At 42.4% G+C, this 22475-nt stretch overlaps 1 protein-coding gene across 2 annotated transcripts in view; it reads right to left on the minus strand.

The window, feature by feature from the left end:
* Positions 1 to 22475, minus strand: part of LOC140739787 (TLE family member 5-like) — a 155337-nt gene that overhangs the window by 101704 nt on the left and 31158 nt on the right. For both annotated transcript variants that reach the window (XM_073068311.1, XM_073068310.1), the window contains exon 2: positions 7277 to 7374. In XM_073068311.1, the coding sequence (XP_072924412.1) occupies positions 7277 to 7374 (98 nt within the window). The remainder of the gene's footprint in view (positions 1 to 7276; positions 7375 to 22475) is intronic.

The following is a 22475-nucleotide window of genomic DNA, read 5'->3' on the forward strand; positions in this document are numbered from 1 at the left end:
GCATATTCCATCACAATTCCTTTCATGGGGCACTGATTGTATTTAAATAGGTCCTTTTATTAGACCACACTTCATGAGCATTTGATTTATTGCAATATACTTGGCGATATCTGGAAATTTCCTTCATCATTGATCATATAATTAGGGCTACGCACAGTCGCTGAAAGTATTGACTGGTTTTAGCTGTTTTATAAAAGGCATACATGAAACTTTAATCACAAACAAAAAGAAAATCTGCAGATGCTGGAAATCCGAGCAACGCGAATAAAATGCCGGAGGAACTCAACTGGACAGACAGTATCCGTGGAAAAGAGTACAGTGGTTGTTTGGGCCACAATATCGACTGTACTCTTTTCCATAGATGCAGCCTAGCCTGCTGAGTTCCTCCAGCATTTTTTGTGTGTTGCATGAAGCTAAGACAAAACGCAATTCTACACCTCTTCCAACTATTCCAAATTATTGCACTGAATAGTATATATTCCGGTTGGGTTGCCTCCAATCTGACAGTAAGAAATTCAATTTCTCTGACTTCCAGTGATTCTTCCTCCCTCTCCCCCCCCCCACTTTATTTTCTCTCTCTCCCCCTCTTCTTTTCTTCTCCTCACCTGCCAATCACCTCCCTCTGGTGCCCCTCCTCCTAACTTTTCTCCCACAGTTCACTCTCCTCTCTTCAAAGTACATTTATTATCAAAGAATGTACAAATTATGCAACCTTGAGATTTGTTTGTTTACAGGCAGCCACAAAGCAAGAAACATAAAGAAACCTATTTAAAAGTATCTTAGATTCATTCTTCTTCAGTCCTTTACCTTTTTTGCATCTATCCTCTCCCAGCTTCTCACTTCATCATCCCTGATCCTAGCTGGTTTCACTTATCACCCGCTAAACTTGTACTCCTTCCAACCACCCCCCCCCCCCCCCCACCCACTTTCATATTCTGGTTTCTTTCTGATCCCAATGGGGCGGCAAGGAGTTTGTACGTTCTCCCCATGACTGCATGGGGTTTCTCAGGGTGCTCCAGTCTCCTTCTACAGTTCAAACACCTACCGGCTGGTAGGTTAATTGGTCATTCTAAATTGTCCCATGATTAGGCGAGGGTTATATCCGGGTTTGCTGAGCGGCAAGACTCAAAAGGACAAGAAGGGCCTTTTGCACATTGCATCTCAATTCCAGTTTCGCATGGCATTCACACTTCTAATTGAAGTGTGGCCTGGGAGGGACAGACGAGAATCTGCTCATAGGGTTCCATCGATCTTTAACTGGCATCTCGTCCACAGCTGTCCCACCATAGGTGGCCCTGAGTTAGCATCGTCTGATGGAGCCCTTGAAGGACACAAGCCTCCACATGATGTCAACATATTGATCCAGGTCGGGGAAGAATATCTCAATAAGTAAATCAAAATCTTTGTGAGTATATTATTTTGAATTTCCAGCATCTGCAGAATCTCTTGCGCTTACAATTATTTTGGAAGGGGAGGTATTGAGAAACAGCAACAGATATGTTTTAACATTTGGAAAGAGCAGTTTTCCCATAAATTTTTCTAACAGATTAAACAAAATGCTTGTAGACTCAGCAACATGAGGAATTACTTCATTCTCATTCCCAACAGAGGTGGTTAATATGGCTTTTAATTCTAACTGAACCCTAACAAGCAAAAAAAATAATGAATTGAATACTTATTAAAATAAATTGAGAGACAGCTTAGCTTTGATGCAGGTATTAACTTTCAATCTGATTATGTAGTTCTCCAAGAGTACATTGAAACAGGGAAGCAATTTTATACCTTAAATAATATACCATTGTTCAATACGTTTTAACAAACCAGAGATATCAAGTATGCAGGACTTGACAGTTAAGTAAGCTTTGCCCCATTTTCACTCCATTGTTAAGACAAATGGTGTGCCATGCACAGCAGTACTGCTGCATTCGATTGAGACTGTAATACCAGCTAAATAGCTCCTTCACAGTTTGACAAGTGTTAGAAGGGATGATTAGAAATGAATGGCAATTGGCCTTTGTTACCATGTCTGATAATAAATTCATGTTGTATTGAAAAGCTCATATCAAGAGAAATCATTTTGTCACCGAGCTGCAATATAAAAGATTTAACTCTTTCCTTGAACAAAACTTTCAACTTAATTTAGAACTGCTTAAACAACTTTTATTTATGGCTCAATCTGGAGTATTTTCTTGGGGTTTAATCTTTGACAAATTTGGTTAATTTTATTTATTACAACACTTGGATCCAAAAAAGATTTTCAATCAGCATGAGCAATCTATGGGCATGCAATTAGAAAGAAAAAAATGCATATTAGCACAGTTTTCGTAATTATTGCAGCATTCAGCTATTTTTTGTTAGAAGGGTACACAAATACATACAGTTGGAGAATAATTTCATGCAAGGGTAACTTCTACTTTATTATTCAACATCGTGATGAGCCATTTCTAAAAGCTTCTGAGAAAGCTATGTAAAAAAAATGGGCAGAAATTTCCTTGAGATCTTGTCAAGAGTGCAACTCCCCAAGGGATGCAGTCACATGATCCAAAAATCACCATTGGCCTAACAGATTTTTTAAAGATGTCCTCCTCACCCTCATTAAAGTAACAGTTTCATTTGGTGAAATCGGTACTGCCAGAGAATTGAAGACCAAGCTTTTTCATGCAACTTTTAGTGTAATGCATTGTATCGGTAGCTCAGGGACAGCTGAGATGATAATTTTACCGAACATTAGGAACAGGAAATGCTGAACAGTATTAAAGGAGGATTTCCTGCTATTATGATAATGTACATATTCCTTTGGTGGTGAAGAAAACTGTTCCAAGGACAACTTACTAGGGAGGTGCAGAAAAATATGGGACTATAGTGTTCTCAAATACATTCCACTCAAAGAAAACTAGGAAAAGGACCATAGATCAATGAATTTTTACAATATTTTTTTCCTCAATCTTCTATTGACTTCAGATAAGCACATCCTGGAGCACACAAAGTCCTTTTCCATAAACAGTGAGGCATATCTCGATGGTTAGTAGGCAATGAATGAAAAGATCCTTCTTCACCTAGAGTCATCTCAAAGCCACCATACATTTTTAATTAACTAGAGCAGAAATCATGAAAGCAATCTTCAACTCAATCTAGCATTTTAAGGCACACTTGTCAGCATATGCTAGCTAATTCCAATCTTGCATCCCGGAGAAATGACCCAAGAAAATAGAGAACTCTGAATAATTGAATAACTCTGTTTCTGTAATTAGTAGGAAGTAAGTTCAATGAGGCAATGTACCCTATATGGCTGCTGTCATATTGACAGCTTGTTAACATAGGACTTTACAGCAGAGTACAGGCCCTTCAGCCCACAATACTGTGCCAACCTTTTAACCTACTTTAAAATTAATCTAACCCTTCCCGCCTATATAGCCCTACATTTTGTCTCTCGCCCATGTGTCTGTCTCAAGAAAGAGCTTCTTAATCATCTCTACTGCAACCCCTGGTAACATGTTCCGCACACACACCACTATGTTAAAAAAAAACTTACCTCTGACTTCCCTCTGTACTTTCTACCGATGGTAAAGGCCATTTCCATCCTGGGAAAAAGTCTCTGGCTGCCAACTCAATTTATTCCTCTTATCATACTGTACACCTCTATCAAGTCATTTCTCATCCACTCCGAAGAAACATTTGCTCCAGCTCATTCAACATATCCTCATAGGACATGCTCTCTATTCCTGGCAACATCCTGGTAAATCTCCTCTGCACCATCTCTAAAGCTTCCACTTCCTTCCTATAATGAGGCGACCAGAACTGAACATAACATTCAAGTGTTCTGCACAAATTGGCTACCAACTTTCTCCCAAAAGTGACTGCACTTCCAAATGTACTTCATGATTGCAAAGTGTTTATGAATAACTTAGAAATATCACTGAAAATTCTATAAAACAATCAAACGATTTTTAAAAAAAAATTAGACCATACAAAATTACAATCTTTAACTTGGTCAAAAGACCACAATGCTTGGATTTCTTTTTGAGCATTTTCTCTTGCTGTTCAACCCAATATTGAAGGTAAATGCATTAAAGCTCTGATAATCTAGCGTCAGCTCATTAATCGGGAATATGCATGGGAGCAAGTGGAGTGTGCCACTGGGGCCAGAACAGGTCGGGAAAGTGGGTGGGTCAATGGCCAGAGCTTGTTAAACATGCATTTGGCTTGCATTCTGCCTGCTCCCCTTACAATGTCCAGGTTCACTAGAAAAGCTGTACTTTTGCATAACATGCAAAACAAGCGAGATCAGCCTATTTGGGTACTGAAGCAACACACCACAAAAATTTGCTGGCCTAACACTACTATAATACCAAAATGTGGCAGACTTACCAAAGACATACAAGTGAGGGTTAGTAAATTATGGCCATGCTACATCAGCGCTGGAAACATGGCGACACTTGCATGCCCTCATCTCATCTTGGATTGTGTTGGCCTTTGTTGTAAGCAATGTATTTCTGATGTATTGCATGTGACAAATAAAGCTAATATTTTAAATTTAGATCTTACAAGGCATTTGGATAGTTTATTTATTTAATATGCCATGCAGAACAGGCCCTTCGAGCCACAGTCCAGCAATCCCCCGTTTAATCCTAGCCTAATCACGGAACAACTTACAATCTCAATTAACATGCCAACCAGCATGTTTTTGGACTGTGGAAGGAAACCCACACAGTCACGGGGAGAATATACGAACTCCTTACAGGCAGCGGTGGGAATTGAACCGGAGTCGCCTTTACTGTAAAGCATTGTGCTTACCTCTACGCTACAGTGCCACCCTCATATGGATGGGAAAGGCTGAGGGGGACGTATGCCAAACAAGACTAATTCAAGGAGGTCATCGTGGACAAGTTGGAATGTAGGGCTGTTTCCAGCTCCATCTTCATGACATGCAAGTTCTCTTACCTACACTCAGCAAGTTCTCTTACCTACACTCAAATAACATATATACAAATAGCCACTGTTAACATCACAGCAACATAGCAGATGAACACAAATTACAGGATTTCAAGGTCAAAGTGCAAGTCCAATACTTCCTGAAGTCTCACCAACTGCTGCTTACCTCTCCCTCGAAGCCAAAACAAGAAAATTATTGGTACTCAATCCCAAATCAGATCTCCTTCAAAAAATATTTAACTGGTCACAATGACAATGACAAGACTATTTTGACCTTTTCCTTCTTATGAGGAAGGATTTTCACCCTGAAACATTAACTGTTTCTCTTCGCACGGATGCTGTCTGACCAGCTGAGCATTTCCACCATCTTGTCATTGTACAGGTATGTGGGACTGGAATTGTATGCATGTCAGACAACATGCAGAGCTAACAAGATTACATTCTCTGAGTGACAGAAAGCATCTCAACAGGTTTTCCAAACTGGTGCCAGTTTAGAAGCCAAAGCCAATTTCATCATTTATCGTGATTCTGCATCGGGAGTCCAGTACCTAAATCATCAGAAAATTAGAGAGAGACGGTATAAACAGGCCCTTCAGCCCACTGAATCCATGGCAACCATCAACCTTCCACTTACAACAATCTAACAGTAATTCTCCCACATTTTCACAAATTCCCTGCAGAGTTTACCATTCACTCAAGACTATTCAGAGGCCAATCAGGTTAGGCACTTTCACCACTGGATAAAGAAAGAAAATATGACCACCCAGGGGAAACCCAACTGGATAAAGAACATAGGACAGTGCAGCACGGTGCAGGCTCTTCAGCACACCATGTTGTGCCGACCTCTTAACCTCCTGCAAGATCAATCTAACTCTCCCCTCCCATATTGCCTTCCATTTTTCTTTCAACCATGTGCCTATTCAAGAGATTCTTAAATGTCCCTGACGTATCTGCCCCTACCCCTGGCAGTGCATTTACTATTCTGTAAAATACATCTTACATCCCCTCTATATTTTCCTCCAATCACCTTAAAAGAATGGAATCACGTATTAGCTATCTGCATCCCGGGAAAAAGGTGATGCTGTCCACTCAACCTATGCCCCTTATACACCTCTATCTTCCATCCTCCTCCACTCCACAGAGAAAAGTCCAAGCTCACTCAACCTTTTTGTATAATGAGAAAACCATAACTGAACACAATACAAGCATAGTCTAAACAGAGTCTTAAAAACATTAAAACTTGCAACATTACCTTGAACACAATCACCCAACTAATAATACCAATGCCTCAAACTCCTTAATCACTCCAACAACTTTGACAGATCTGTGTAATTGGACCCCAAGATCCCTCTGTTCCTTCACATCAAGATTCCTACAATGAACTTTATACTCTGCCATCAAAACCAGCTTTCCAGAGTGTACCACTTCCCACTTTTCCAGACTGACCTTTCTGTCCCTCTAAACTAGGGGTGCCCAACCTGGGATCCACAGACCCCTTGCTTAATGGTAATGGTCCATTGCATAAAGGTTGGGAACCACTGCTCTGAACCTTTGCTAGCCTGATACTTGTCCACCTTTAAAGGCTATTGCACAGTACTTGTCTCTTTTAAGATGTTACTGTACCTGTCTCAGCTTTTTTCTTTGGCAGTTATCTGGTAAGTATTATACTTTGCACAGTATTTACTTTGCACAGTAAATTTGTCCCTCTGGTTCCTTTCAAATCCCTCCTCTCTCACCTTAAACCTATGCCCTCTAGTTTTTGTTCCTTTTCCTGAGTGAAAAAAGGACGGTACATTCGGCCTATCTATTATACGCCTTGATTTTATACACCTCCAAGGTCATCCCTCAATTTCCGCAACCTCTCCCTCCAATTCCAGGCCTCGCGTCTTAGCAACATGCATGATTATTTGCTGCCATTCTTTTACACACACAACACTGCCCTTCTGCTGTTTGATTTCACAGTTAATTAAAATCAAAAATCTGCACTTTCTAGTCCTCAGACTGAAACAGTTATCTTTCCACAGATACTGCCTGATTGGCTGACTGTTTTCAGCATTTACTTTTTATTTCAGTGTGCAGACCTCTTGTGCAGCTGACTACTAATAGTCTAATAAACTAATACTTGAAGATTAAAGCCATCACTCAAAAAAGCTGCCTTCAGGATTCAGGCATTAATAATAAAATTATTGGCAACTTAATGTGCACTGAAGCTTAGATGAAATGAATTGCAACTTTAACCTTTCAGTATTTGCTGCACACTGCCATTTATTATCCCTGAAGTGAAATGGTTGCTAGTAATGTGCATGCCTGACACGCAGCCTTCAATTCAAGAAAGTCTTATTACCTGTGGTACTGGGCTTGCAGAAACTGAAACTCATCTTTGATACGATCACAGGAGTCCGAGGTAGTAAACTTCAATTGTTGTGCCGACTGCGACGGAGCCTTTTGCAAAGGAAAAGGGAAAAAAAATGTTAATTAAGAGACAAAACGACTTGCAATAAAATTAGTCACACCATCTTACATGTCTGGAATACAGGTGCAGATCGGAGTTACAGATGGTTGCTTAATGGGAACATAATTGTAAAAATGCACCACAGAAGACTTGTTGATGCTGGTTGCTTGATTTTCTAATCTCAAAGGATCAGCCGTGTGACCAACTGAGAAAATTCCATTAACATGCCTGTCATTGGGCCTGGCCTTCTCCAGCCTCTAAAATGCAAGGAGTGGAGATTTGTGTTTTGCCTCCGGCTTTGCCCAGTCTTCAGGGTAATTTTTAATGACTGCATCAAATCTCATCCTCACCCCTCTCATGACAGATTTTTATCTCCTGCTTTCGTTCCACCTGTATTTTCAATGCTTTCTGTGGCCCAGAGGTACAGACTTCTTGCAAAGTGTGGGTGCAGCAGAGACAGAAACCTTCCACTATGACCGCATCTTGCTTATTCTTCATTAATAAACACAGTGAGGAGCATTACTCAACAAGGCTAGAATTAGAGAACCGATCTAGTCATTACTTGATGCATGCACACATATACTTTCTAGCAAGGGCACTTCATCAGCAAATAGCAGGTGCCTGGGCTGACACCACTCCCAAAGCTAATTATATCATCACTGCCAACCTCAGCAAGATCATCTCAGTTAACTCGGGTCAGGATGCAAATGGTGACTTTGAGTCTGACGACAGAAACTACAAACGTTGGGTTAGTGTAATTTTAAAAATGTCTCCTAATGCATGCAACACCTTGAAGTTCAGGGAAGTTTCTCCTTTACCTGAACTTCAAGAAACTTCAACAATGCTCTGGATAATGAAACATTAAGAAGCATCAATGATACAACAGGCATACAAAATTCCCAGACAGAAAATGAGCTGCTTTACCATTCAACTTAAATTTGGAGAACCTGAGACCACCCGCATGAACAAGTGGTTAAGGCGTTGGACTAGCGATCTGAAGGTCGTGAGTTCGAGCCCCAGCTGAGGCAGCGTTTTGTGTCCTTGAGCAATGCACTTAACCACACATTGCTCCAGTCCACTCAGCTGAAAATGGGTACTGGCAATACGCTGGGGGTTAACCTCGCAATAGACTGGCGTCCTATCCAGGTGGGGAGTGGGGAGGGGTCTCTCTCGGTCATTTCATGCCACAGAAGCTGGCATAAGCACTGGCCTGACGAGCCTATAAGGCTCGGGACAGACTCTAACTTAACTTTTTAAACTGAGACCACCCTTAGAATGCCATCTTCACCCAATGCACGAGTCCTGCTCACCTCACAGCATGACACAGGCTGAAGGCTGGCAGCCAGCCTGTGCTGTTTGAGAGCCAAATGCAGGAAGCATTTTCCCCCCCATTGCTCCTCTCCACTCCCACATGGACAAACCCAGGAATACTTCATACATGAAGCATTGCGGTTAGCATAACAACACAGCGCTAGCGATCGGGGTTCAATTCCCGTCGCTATCTGTAAGGAGTTTGCATGTTCTCCCCGTGACTGTATGGATTCCCTGCTGGCATTCTGGTTTCCTCCCACATTCCAAAGACATATGAGTTATTAAAGGATAGGAAGTTGTGGGTATGCTTTGTTGGCACCGGAAGCAGGGCAACACTTGTGGGCTGCCTTCAGCATATCCTCAGACTACACTGGTCGTTCGTGCAAAAATAAACTTTTCATTGTCTATATCCACATTTCAATGCACGTGACGATTTTTAAAAAAATTTTTCCCATCCAGTTACCATAGTCACCAGGTATTTTCTGGATGTTCAGCTATAGTAATATTACCCAATACAAGAATACCAGATATACCTTTTGGGAAAATAACTTCTTGTTTCAAGGTTCTGAGCCAGTTTGAACAAGAGATGAAGGTTGGTTACATCAACCCTGATGCAAGACTTTCCAATATGGCCAGGGTACATTGCTTTGAATGTAGGGAAGCACAGGCAGAGAATGCAAATGAATTTCTGTGGAATTCGTTGCCACAGGCGGCTGGGTGCATTTAAGGCTGAGGTTGATAGGTTCTTGATTAGTCGAGCCATGAAAGGATATGGGGAGAAAGCAGGAGAATGAGGGTGAGAAGGAACGGATCAGGCATGGTGAAATGGCAGATCAGACTCAATGGCCCGAATGGCCCAATTGTGCTCCTATATCTTACGGTCTTTGGAACTGTAGGTATACTAAACAGCCGCAATGACTTTCCCAAAGAGCAAGGCAGGAGACAACGAATATTTTGGCGAGATACGAAGCAACTCCTGCACGATGCTGCATATAGTGCGACATAAATCAATATTTTATCCAAAATAAGAACTAGCCCATATCAGGCTTCCAGTAGATCTTCCACAAGAAAAAAAATCACAGGGTTGCCATTGCTCTGGCTCGCTACGTTAATGCAATCAGCCATATATAAGAACCAGAAGTCTCACTCTCAAGTTCAGAGGACGTGGTAAGCTAGCAAGTGATCTTCCCTTTACCTGTTCAGCACACAATTCAATTCTCAATATTTTATGCATGCTTAAGGACAATTAGACATTAAAGGCATCAAAATTGCAAAACAAATATGATTCTGAATATGGATAGTCTCCTGTTACTCTCACAACAGTTAAGGCGTTACCACTTCAAAGCTCCTAGTCTCACATAAATGTGACGGTGAGATGAGGAATGCGTTTTCGAAAGTGGGTGCAATGCATTATACTGGATCAAAATAAAGTGGACTACGACGAATTAGAAATTGGCAAAGTACTTTCCTGATACGATTTCTGCAGATTTGAATTTGTTGAAAATTATTGTTCATGGGTGCTATATTTAATCCCCTCACTCCCAGAAGCAAGCTGAGAGTCTCTTTAGCACACCCATTGAAACCTTTATGAAAATATTTTGTACTGGAGTATTTGGGAGGAGCAGGCGGGAGTGGCAGAAAGGTGATGAAAGCTGGAGGAAAAGGAGATTAACTGTTTGTCTTCTTCTGGTTTAAACTTGCATTCTGCTCAGCACACAGCAAATGATTTCAAATATGATTGCCCTATAGTAGTACATTATTGCCATTTTAAACCATTCCTGTGAACACATACACAATGAAACAGTAAAGAAGCAGCAGCCCAGAGGCACAGAAATTGGTTTAGATATTCCACGGCATGCCAATTACAAAATTCTAATTGGTCCTTAAAGTTAACTCACACCTGTACAAGTTCATTAGATAATGAGGGGGAAGGGTTTTTCCCCACTTCTGTAACACATGACCCGAATCTTTCTCTTCCACACATCAAATTGCTAATAATTACAACCCTTCCACTATTATTCCAAGTGGAGGTCTGTAATTAGTGGCATTCTGCTGGGATCTGTGCTGTTGCTGATGCATGTACAGTACTGTGCAAAAGTCTCAGGCACCCTACTTTTTTTTAAAAAACACAAATTTTGTTTTAGATGCTTTTTTTTTGTCCTCTACATTAGAGTGTGTAAAAAAAATTTTTAGATTTCCAAACATTCATCTTCCAAAAAATTGAATGTTAGAGAAATTTTGTATTTTAAGTAACATATTGAGTAAGAACGCTTTTCAAATAAAATCTTAATTACTTTGTAGGTACATCGCCCAGTACATGACTGAACAAAGATAACGAACAGGATGCTATGATCAATGACATAATGAGCTGAATGAACTAAACTGGATCAGACTGGGCGAAGGACAACCAAACACGAGGAAATTTGCAGACACTGGAAATTCAAGCAACACACACAAAATGCTGGTGGAACGCAGCAGGCCAGGCAGCATCTATAGGAAGAAGCACTGTCAACGTTTCGGGCCGAGACCCTTCATCAGGACTAACAAAGAGATAGTAAGAGATTTGAAAGTAGGAGGGGGAGGGGGAGATCTGAAATGATAGAAGACAGGTGGGGAAGGGATGAGGCTAAGAACTGGGAAGTTGATTGGTAAAAGGGATAGAGAGCTGGAGAAGGGGGAGGATCATGGGACGGGAGGCCTAGGGTAAAAGAAAGGGGGAGGGGAGCACCAGAGGAAGATGGAGAGCAGGCAAGGAGTGATTGTGAGAGGGAGAGAGAGAGAGAGAGAGAGAGAGAGAAAAGAAGAAAAAAGGGAAATAAATGAACAAATTAGGGATGGGATAAGAAAGGGAGGGGGGCATTAACGGAAGTTAGAGAAATCAATGTTCTTGCCATCAGGTTGGAGGCTACCCAGACGGAATATAAGGTGTTGTTCCTCCAACCTGAGTGTGGCTTCATCTTGACAGTAGAGGAGGCCATGGATAGACATATCAGAATGGGAATGGGACGTGGAATTAGAATGTGTGACCACTGCTTTCTCTGGCAGACAGAGCATAAGTGTTCAGCGAAACGGTCTCCCAGTCTGCGTTGGGTCTCACCAATATATAAAAGGCCACACCAGGAGCACCGGACGCAGTATACCACACCAGCCGACTCACAGGTGAAGTGTCGCCTCACCTGGAAGGACTATCTGGGCCCTGCATGGTGGTGAGGGAGGAAGTGTAAGGGCAGGTGTAGTACTTGTTCCACTTACAAGGATAAGTGACGGGAGGGAGATCGGTGGGAAGGGATGGGGGGGGTGGACGAATGGACAAGGGAGTTGTGTAGGGAGCGATCCCCGAGGAAAGCAGAAAGGGGGGCAGGGGAGGGAAAGATGTGCTTGGTGGTGGGATCCCATTGGAGGTGGCAGAAGTTATGGAGAATTATATATTGGACCCAGAGACTGGTGGGGTAGTAGGTGAGGACGAGGGGAACCCTATCCGTAGTGGGGTGGCGGGACAATCAAACCAAAAGTGAGAGTGTCGTAGATGTGTCGGTTTACCCTTCAATTCATCAATTCTTCCACCATGGGCAAGAGTGAGCAAAGCAACAGGACACAAGGTAGTCAAACTGCATCAGCAAGGTCTCTCCCAAAAGCAGAAACTTCACGGCAGACAGGACTTTCAAGATGTGCCGTCCAATCTCTTCTGAAGAAGCACAAAGAAAGAGGCAAGGCTGAGGACCAGAAACGCAGCGGTCAGCCACGGAATCTGAGTGCAGCAGAACAAAGATTCAGAGGAAATCCAGCACTGCCATCAGCTCTGGCTTCACCAGAACTCATTTACACCTCTCTACAGTTTGGAGAAGTCTCGGCAGAGCTGCTGCCAGAAATCCATTCCTCTAAAGTGGAAACAAAGCCAAGAGGCTCGCCTACGCACAAAAACACACGGACTCGGGGGGCAGAACAATGGCAGCAAGTGCTCTGGACCCACAAGTCAAAATATAAAATGTTTGGCTCGTGTGGGAGGCAGTTTGTCCAGAGAAGAGCTGGAGAGTGCTACATGGATGGGTGTCTGCGGCCAACAGTGAAGCATGGTGGAGTTCCCCTGCAAGTTTGGGGCTAAGGGCGCGCACTTAAGCTGAGAGGGGCTAATTTTAAAGATATGCGAGGAGCAAGTTTCCCTCCCCCCCCCCCACAGAAAATGGTGGGTGTGCTGCCTGGAGTGGTGGTAGAGGCAGAATCATGAGGCATGTTCAGATAGGCACAGGAACGTGAGGAAAATGGAAGGACATGGACACTGCATGGGCATAAGGGACTAGTCTAGTCTGCCTTTTGGTTCAGCACAACATTATGAGACAAAGGGCCTGTCCTGTGCTATGTTCCACTATTATGATTAAATAGGTATCTAATTAAAAATTATTTAAAACTCCAGTTGCTAAAGGCGGTGCCTGGAGATTAATCTTTGTAGTGTCCAGATGCAACAAGGTAACTTGGGGAGGGCCGCAGTTTTAAGTACGCACATTTCTTGCCAGCATGTCTCGTTTAGTTCAGGTCGATTGGAAGTCAAAGGCTGAAGGTTGAAGCCCTTGAGAGCTCTGGCCTGGAGTCGGAGGACTGTCCACATGTGGGTGTGCAGGAGGAAGGAAAGGGGCTCACTTTGTTGCTGTTTTGTTAGTAGTTGTGTTCTGTTGAGCACTGCTGGTGCCAGAATGCGTGCCGACACTTGTGTGCTCCCCCCAGCACATCCTTAGGCATTGGCTGTTCACGCAAACGACACGTTTCATTTTACTTTTCCGTGTACACATGATAAATAAATCCAAATCTAAATCTTTTAATACTTTTGCCTGCCTCTCTGTTGATTTCCCACATCTGCTACAAGCACAGTGACGGGCGGTGCCACTGAAGGAACTGTATCGGAGTCACTAAACCTAACATAACCAAAGTGGTGAATCAGTTTAAGTAGAGACAAGTGATTAGCCCAGAGTGCTTCAGTCCAGTCAATTTCAATGATTCACTCAGCTCATTAATTCTCAGCGGATTCTTCTGAATAATGCTGTCATTACTCATTGCCTATACAAAATCTCTGCTAACTTGAGGTACACAAGTAAAAATGGTTTTCTTTACATTAAAAGAAAACTATGGTTGAAAGGTTTCAGCGTGAAAGTGAACAATAAGAATTTAGTGTTCAATTGAACAGTGAATTCTATTCGCAGCTACTCAGAAGTCATAGCTCAGTCACAGTCTGAAGAAAATGGAGAACCAAGTAAAATAATTCTTAATTCATTCTCAAGAGATAACCTGTGGCAGTAGGCCTGTCATTAAAGGGTCTGATTATCAGCCAAGACGATTCACTTGGTCCGCATCGTTGGCTGTTGCAGCAGCAGACTTCTGAAGAAGGAATGACAGCAAGATCATTGGTGACACTGCTATGGTTACCAGCCCACAACATCATCACTTCTTCGGATAAGCCTCAATTGGTTGAAACGAGCTAATCATCTTACGCAGGTCTATATTTGAGATGGATTGATGTCACAGCTCCATGCAATATTCCCAGGTCTAAGTGCATTATGCTGCCAGTTGTGATGAAAACTAGCACAACCACTTTATACTTGACAGCACTTCGCAGAGAGGGAACAACATCTTGGGAGTTTATTATATTTTGGGGGGACATGGCAGGGACTCATGAAAAGGAGGGAACAAACCATGCAATTGATAAACGGGATGGGAAGATATTTACACAGAGTAAAAACTTCTAATGAGCTGAAAGTGTTTGTGTTGAAAAGCACAGAAGGTTGGGAAGATTCGACTAAGTATTAATATAGTGGTTATGATCGGGAGAGTGTATGGATTACTTCACAAGCTAAATGATCTCCTCTTATCATTAAATCCACTAACCTGGGAAGGATCCTCAAGGAGAAACTGTCAGAAGTACACATCAGGACAAAGCTTTGCCATCAAAGCCTTAAACACTGCTAAGCCAGACATCTTTTCCTTTTGAGCTGGTAAACCCACCAGAACTTTCTGTAGACCCTTGGTCACAGGACAGGAAACTTCCTTCCAGCTCTCAAAATGAAAGCTGCAAATCTTTATCTCATTCAAAATGAGAGCTTCCCCCCACTCCCCCCCCCCCACCACCACCCCAGGATCCAATGATTTCTTTATCAATGACTCCTGTACTTTCATCTCAATTTGTAACCTTGTTTTTCAATTTACCAAAAACAGGTAGTGTACAAGTAAGCAAATTTTCACCAAGTTCAGAGGTTGCATGAAAAGCATATACAGCATTAATCTGCAGACAAATCCATGCAAATCAGCATAATAATTCATGTCCTTCCCAAGACTACAAACCTAAGATTTAACTATTTCAAAGATCAAAGATTTACATGCATTAGGAATTTCCTTTGGTGTTGGTCAGGGAGGTACACGCAGTGAAAAAAAAACAAAAAGTCAATCATAAAGAATAAATAATTATATAAAAATTAAAGTTAGTGGTTAAAATTCCAATATGGAATGTGCACAAATACATAAATACCAGCATGTATTTACAATATAAACAACATCATAAAAAGTGGTTTAAAGTGTTTACAGTGCAGTGCAGGGATGTGGATAATAAGCAGAGGGGATGGGGGGGTAGGGCTAACTAGAATAGTTTATCAGATTAACTGCCTGAGGGAAGAAACTTTAAAGATGGTGGGAAGTTTTTTTTTGTTTTAATAGCCCTGCAGTGCTTTCCAGAAGAGGGGTATTGGAAAAGGCAGTTTTCAGGGTGGGTAGTGTCTATCAGCTGCCTCTAAAAAATTACCGAAGGTCAACACCGAGGCCGAGAAGCTCAAATGCGAGAGATCCGTTTTAAAGAAACTTTCCTGGACAGAGAGGTGTAAAGCACTGGACGACTTTGAAGTCCAGACCCATCACATTTCGACTGCTCAGATAGAACAACACTTTCATACTCTCCACATGAGCTTGTATTAGGTTTGTTATTTTTCAAAACGTATTGAACCCTTGGTTTTATTACTTCGGCAGAATAAATCACTCTTCAGTCTGACCAAAGATGCAACATTTGAGCACAAGTGCAAATTCAGATGATTGCAATGATACTGGAAAATACTCAAAAAGGTGGCATCCATCAATAAGGATATTCACCATCCAGGACATGCCCCCTTCCCATTCCTACCATCTGAGGAGATCAGGAGCCCAAAGGCACACACTATGTTTTAGGAACAGCTTCTTCCCCTCCACCATCAGATTTCTGAACAGACAATGAATCCTTAACACCACGTCACTATTCCTGCACTACTTATTTTTAAATACATCTTTTTGTAATGGATAGAATATTCATGTATTATTTTGATCCACAAGCCTCAGCTGCTGGGCTTCTAACAGAGATTCACAAAAATCAGGAAAACATTTTTACAGAGTGTATATGGAAAATTATGCAGGAACATTTAATTTGGGCCAACTAAGTATCATATCAACAGATTGGAGTAGCATTAATTGCACACTGGAGAAGAGAACAGGTACAAATGTCAAGGACTCACAAAACAATTGCAGTAAGATATGGTGCTGCATTTGAAACTGACAGAGCAACAACAGAATCTGAAGTAATAGCATTACAGTTGTTTGGATGTGAGCACCAAAAATCTTTGCATTTACACAGCACCTTTCCAGAGGTTTTTAGCCACTGAAGTAGGTTTGAACCACAGTGGTGTTGGAATCATAAGAACATAAGAAATAGGAGCAGGAGTAGGCCATCTGGCCCTTTGAGCCTGCTTCAACATTCAATAAGATCACAGCTGATCTGGCCATGGCCTCATCTCCATCTACCGTCCTTTCCCCATAACCCTAATTTCCCTAGTATGCAAAAGTCTATCCAACCTTGTCTTAAATATATTTACTGAGGTAGTCACCACTGCTTCATTGGGTAGAGAATTTGACAGATTCACCACTCTCTGGGAAAAGCAGTTCCTCCTCATCTCCATCCTAAATTTACTCCCCCAAACCTGAGGCTATGTCCCCTAGTTCTAGTCTCACCTACCAGTGGAAGCAATTTTCCTGCTTCTATCTGATCTATCCTTTTCATAATTTTATATGTTTCTATAAGATCTCTTCGCATCCTTCTGGATTCCAGCAAATACAGCCCCAGGAGACTCAATTTTCCTCATAGTCTAACCCCTTCATCACTGGAATCAACCTGGTGAATCTCCTCTGCACTGCCTCCAAAGTCAGTATATCCTTCCTCAAGTAAGGAGACCAGAACTGCACACAGTACTCCAGATGCAGCCTCACCAGTACCCTCTACAGTTGCAGCATAACCTCTCTGCTCTTAAATCCAATCCCTCTAGCAATGAAGGCCAATATTCCATTTTCCTTCTTGACAGCCTGCTGCACCTGCAAAACAACCTTTGTGATTCATGGACAAGCACTCCCAAGTCCTTCTGCACAGCAGCATGCTGCAATCTTTCACTGTTTAAATAACAATCTGATCTTCCATTTTTCCTTCCGAAGTGGATGATCTCACATTTATCAACATTGTACTCCATCTTTCAGACCTTTGCCCACTCATTTAACCTATCTGTATCTCTCTGCAGACTCTTTGTATGCTCTGCATAATTTGCTTTTCCATTCAATTTAGACGTCATCAGCAAGCTTAAATACAATACACTCTGTTCCCTATTCCAGATCGTTAATGTCTAAAGTGAACAGTTGTGGGCCCAGCACCGACCCCTGCGGCACGCGGCACACCGCTCTCCACTGATTGCCAGCCAGAGAAACACTGCAGTCAATTTGCACAGATACGGTTGCCATGGGATAATGACCAGTTTTATGTACATGCAGTAGCCACTTTATTAGATACACCTGTACATTTGCTCATTAATGCAAATATCTAATCAGCCAATCGTCTGGCAGTAATTTAATGCACAAAAGCATGCAGACATAGTCAAAAGGTTCAGTTGTTGTTCAGACCAGACATCAGAATAGGGAAGAATGTATTCTAAGTGACCGACCATTGAATGATTATTGGTGCCAGACAGGGTGGTTCGAGTGACTGATTGTATCCTGGGATTTTCACACACAATAGTCTCCAGAGCAGTAGTTCCCAACCTTTTTTCATGCCATGGACCAATACCATTCAGCAAGGGGTCACCCCAGGTTTGAACCCCTGCTCTAGAGTTTGCAGAGAATGGTGCAAAAACCAAAAAACACCCCACAGGTGGCAGTCCTGTGGGTGAAAATGCCTTGTTATCGAGAGAGGTCAGAAGAAATTGGGCAGACTGATTCAAGCTGACAGGAAGGCAACAGTAACTCAAATAACCTCACGTTACAACAGTGGTGTGCAGAAGAGCATCTCTGAATGCACATGCCGAACCTTGAAGTGGATGGGCTACAGCAGCAGAAGGCCACAAACATACACTCAGTGGCCACTTTATTAGGTACAGGAGGTATACATGTCAAGTAATGGGTGGTTATTGGCCTAGACACAGGGATAATTCCTGCTCTTCAAACTACTTAAGAGATAAGTAGATTAAAGAAAGGAATAAATAGAAGAGAATAAAGGCGACAGAAAAGCTGAGGAAACAAATAGTGGAATAACAATGATTAAAAGAGAACAAAAAGGTTGTGTTATAGATACCTTAACCCAGTCTGGCTCACTCATCCTTAGAGCACAAGAAATATATACATAACTCTCTGAACTTTGTTCGTATTCATTATTTATAAGAATTGAAATCAATATCTGTGACCTTTAAATAACCTTTAAGTCCAATGTTCATATCTTTTCCCCCTGGTGCTGGAAGCAGCATTGCGATTACAATCAGAGTCTGCCTAAACAGATGGTGTTATGTGGTAATGTCAGGCTCTAGCCACTTGGAATAAAAAACTCACATGCTAAAACAAACATAAAAAAATTCACAGTCCCAAGTACCTCCACCTTACTGGTCTGCAATACTAATGCAGCTGCTGCCATTTGGAAACTGAATGTAACTTTTTAATATTTTCTTTAGCAGGCATTGAATACCTGCCCTTTGTCCTCCCAGTCCTGATGAACAGTCTTGCCCCCAAAATGTTGACTGTCCATTATTCTCATCAGGGGTACTAGCCATCGAGGACATCTTCAAAAGGCGATGCCTCAAAAAGGCAGCATCCAGCATGAAGTCTAACCAGATTGGGTCTGTTATCTTTGGGGTGGCGCTGTTTTGGTGGCACTGCCATTCGTACAGGACGGAAGCAGGCCCTACACATCACGCGCCTGTCAATATTAGTCCTGCAGCAATTCCTTCCTTTAAAACATTCTCACTAGTTTCACCAAATTCTTCTCCCATTAAGGATGGTCCCTCTACCCAGGATATGATCTCTTCTCGTTGCTACCATCAGGGAGAATATACAGGAGCGCGAAGGCACACGCTCAACGTTTTAGGAAGTTCCTTGCCACCTTCCACCATCAGATTTCTGAACAGTCAATGAACCCACTTTTTCTTTCTTTTTTGCACTAGTTATTTAATTTTTAATATACATTTCCTATTGTCATTTATGGTATATTTTGTGTATTGCACTGTACTGCTGCTGCAAAACAACAAATATTATGATATATGTCAGGGATAATAAACCTGATTCTAATTCTCTCTATTAATGCTGCCTGATCTGCTGAGTTCCTCCAACAAGAGTGCCTGAACCTCTAGTTGCTCCAGATTTCCAGCATTTTCCATCTCCCGTGACATATTTGCAGAATTCACCCCAAGGTCAAATTCCACTCTCCTTCTAGCTTTCCAGAGGAAGCTTTTCCCTGCATGACTCCCTAATTCACTTTTCTATCTCCACCAACGCCATTCCCCGGTACTCTTCGATACAACTGCAGAAACTTCAACAGCTGACCCTCTAACTCTTCCCACCAACCAGGGACACAAGCACTCCCTCCATGACGCATTGATTCATTTTTATTTCTTCCATTTTAGCAAAGGTCATTGCACAATTATAGTCTTGCTTTTTCCACCACATTGCTAAAGGATACTACACCATGAGCACTGAATACAGATCATCAAATTGGATCTTGGAGATGTTAAGCAAGTTATAACAAATACATAGATTATTTTGCAAATACCCGGTTCCTTGTTACAGCTGGGGGTAGTAGTGGGGATAAGCTCCCACTACCTTCTAAATGTCCCCAATGGTGTGCGTCTCAAATAGCCACTGATAATCAAGTCCAGCTCCTGGTCTTCACATGTGGCTTAGCTACTAAGCCCAGCAGAACCATTTCTACTGACAGGAGAAGGAGCATTAGTGGATTACTGACACCATAAATCCAATTGCTTTGTGGCTCGTCAGCCATAGTTGGTAGCTCACCTCAGAGAAGGAAAACTCTGACCTCAAACTCCGATTCTACCAACTCATGGAGTAAACGCTGAAGAAAAATCCGGAGCTGGAGTCCCTAAGGAACTCCTATCCCCACTATCATCAGGGGAGGCGTGGGGTCCGTGGGAAATAAGATGGACGAGTTCAATATTGTCTGGCTCTTCCTGCAAAGCTGGTGCTGCCAAACTGTCCTGGTCTCTGCCGTTCCTTTGCATTCATCAGCTGCACAGAGAGGGAGAGCCTGCAACGTGGGCTACAGCTTGTTCTCCATATCATACTGCCCTGGCTTGCGTAGCATGTTGTCAGCTGGGATGCAACATCCATGGGTCAACCGTGCTCAACGGAGGACCTCTTTGATTGCAAATACCTCTATTTGGTCTGAAAGTGTGCCTGAGCCTTTAGCTGCCCATCAATTGAGTTTTCCATCCCATTCACTGCTTTCTCATGTCACCTCTCCTGCTTTCCACCCTCCTCACTAACATTTCATTGTTTATTAAAAACTTTCTTCATATTCCCAGCTCTGATCAAATTAATCTTCATACTTTCCCCATTGTGTCTGTGCGTGGCCTAGTGGATAAGGCATCAGACTAGTAACCTGAAGGTCACTGGTTCGAGCCTCAGCTAAGGCAACGTGTTGTGTCCTTGAGCAAGGCACTTAACAACACATTGCTCTGCGACGTCACCGGTGCCAAGCTGTATGGGTCCTAGTGCCCTTCCCTTGGACAACATCGGTGGCGTGGAGAGGGGAGACTTCCAGCATGGGCAACTGCCGGTCTCCCATACAACCCTGCCCAGGCCTGCGCCCTGGAAACTCAAGGTGCAGATCCATGGTATCTCGAGACCGACGGATGCCACCACCACTTTCCCCATTGAGATACACGTTTTCATACTTGTAGAGATGGCGCTGTGCTAGTGGCAGTAGCTCCTGTATTTGCTCTTTTTCATATTATTTTGTTATTTTTATGTTTTCTTGGGTGTCATTCTGGATTATTGTGTGCCAGGACCATTTGTGATGGCTGCCTTGTGTTTGGAGTGAAGGCTGTGTTTATTCCAGAGTTCAGCTGATTGAGCTATGCCAACTGATGCTACTGCTGAGATGTGACCTGAGATTCCACGGGAGCTGAGGGGGGCAACGCCGAGGCTGCAGGGCTGGACCGGACGTTGAAGTTGGGAGTGGGGAGGAGGTTTAGTCCTTCTATTTCTGCGATCATCAGGGGAGGCGTGGGGTCCTTGGGAAATAAGATACGACGAGCCTAGTGCACTGATTGAGACGCAGCGGGAATACCGGAGCGCGGTGTTTTTGTGCTTAACTAGGACCTGGCTATATGTGCATTTCCCATACTGCCTTGCTACCATGCCCAGCTTCAAGAGCGTCTGAGCGGACAGAGACACACATTATTATTCGGTACTTTATTATTAGTTAATTCTGCACACTACTAAGTGTGATCTTAAATGTTGCTACTGTAACGAAAGAATTTCCCACTTGGGATTAATAAAGTACTTATTATTATGCTCCGTGAGGATTCCTTCACACTCCAGTCAGGCAGCATGATAGCGCAGCGGTTAGTGCATAACTATCACAGCACTGGCGGCCGGGTTCAATATCCAGGACTTTATAAATTGTCCCCATGAACATGTGGGTTTCCTGCAGCTGCTCTGGTTTTCTCCCACATTCCAGACGCACGGATTAGTAATTTAATTGGTCACACGGTTGTACTCGCGCAGCGCCGACTCATTGGGCCAGAAAGTGCTGTATCTCTAAACAAAATAAAGTTTGAAAATTCCTTCCACCATATTGGGGATCTGGCTATTGAGGAACAAGTTAAAACTATTTTTATAAACTCTAATTTCTTAAAACTGATCAAAGATTAAATGAATTTCCCACTATTTCAGCAGAATATTTAAGCACCCCCCCCAATAATATCCAATATCCCTTCACCTTGAATCACTTGACCAGTGCTACTCCTCCTGTTTTTAATACTCATTATCTACCTGTGGTGTCAACAACCTTGCTGCTTCTTCAGTCTACAAGGAAAGTGCCATGACAAGAGTTCACCACAATTATTACCAGTGTGACTGAACACATTGCCACTGGCTGCAACTGCTTTTTATTTTGTGAAAACTGTCTCACTGCAGCTAGAATTTTATTTTTTTGTCAACCTCCATAACCCCTCCAACAAGCGGAGTAGGTTATCCAGTGACCTGAACTGGGCATGGTTAACAAATGAGGAAGAATTTTCAAGGAATGTTCAAGGAATGCCGAGTCAGGAATGTGAGTGAGTACTTAAAGGAACTTGGTAAGTTCTGAGTTTGATTTCAAGTTTAATTTCACTGCCGAGTTCATTTCCAACATTATCACTGGACAGAAAGCAGTGATTGTAATCATTGATTTACATTAATGCTACTCCCATTTGAAATAAATGCCTTAAATAGGCTGCATTAATAAAACTTAATC

Source organism: Hemitrygon akajei, chromosome 16 (assembly GCF_048418815.1).
Source record: "Hemitrygon akajei chromosome 16, sHemAka1.3, whole genome shotgun sequence".
Taxonomy (NCBI): Eukaryota; Metazoa; Chordata; class Chondrichthyes; order Myliobatiformes; family Dasyatidae; genus Hemitrygon; species Hemitrygon akajei.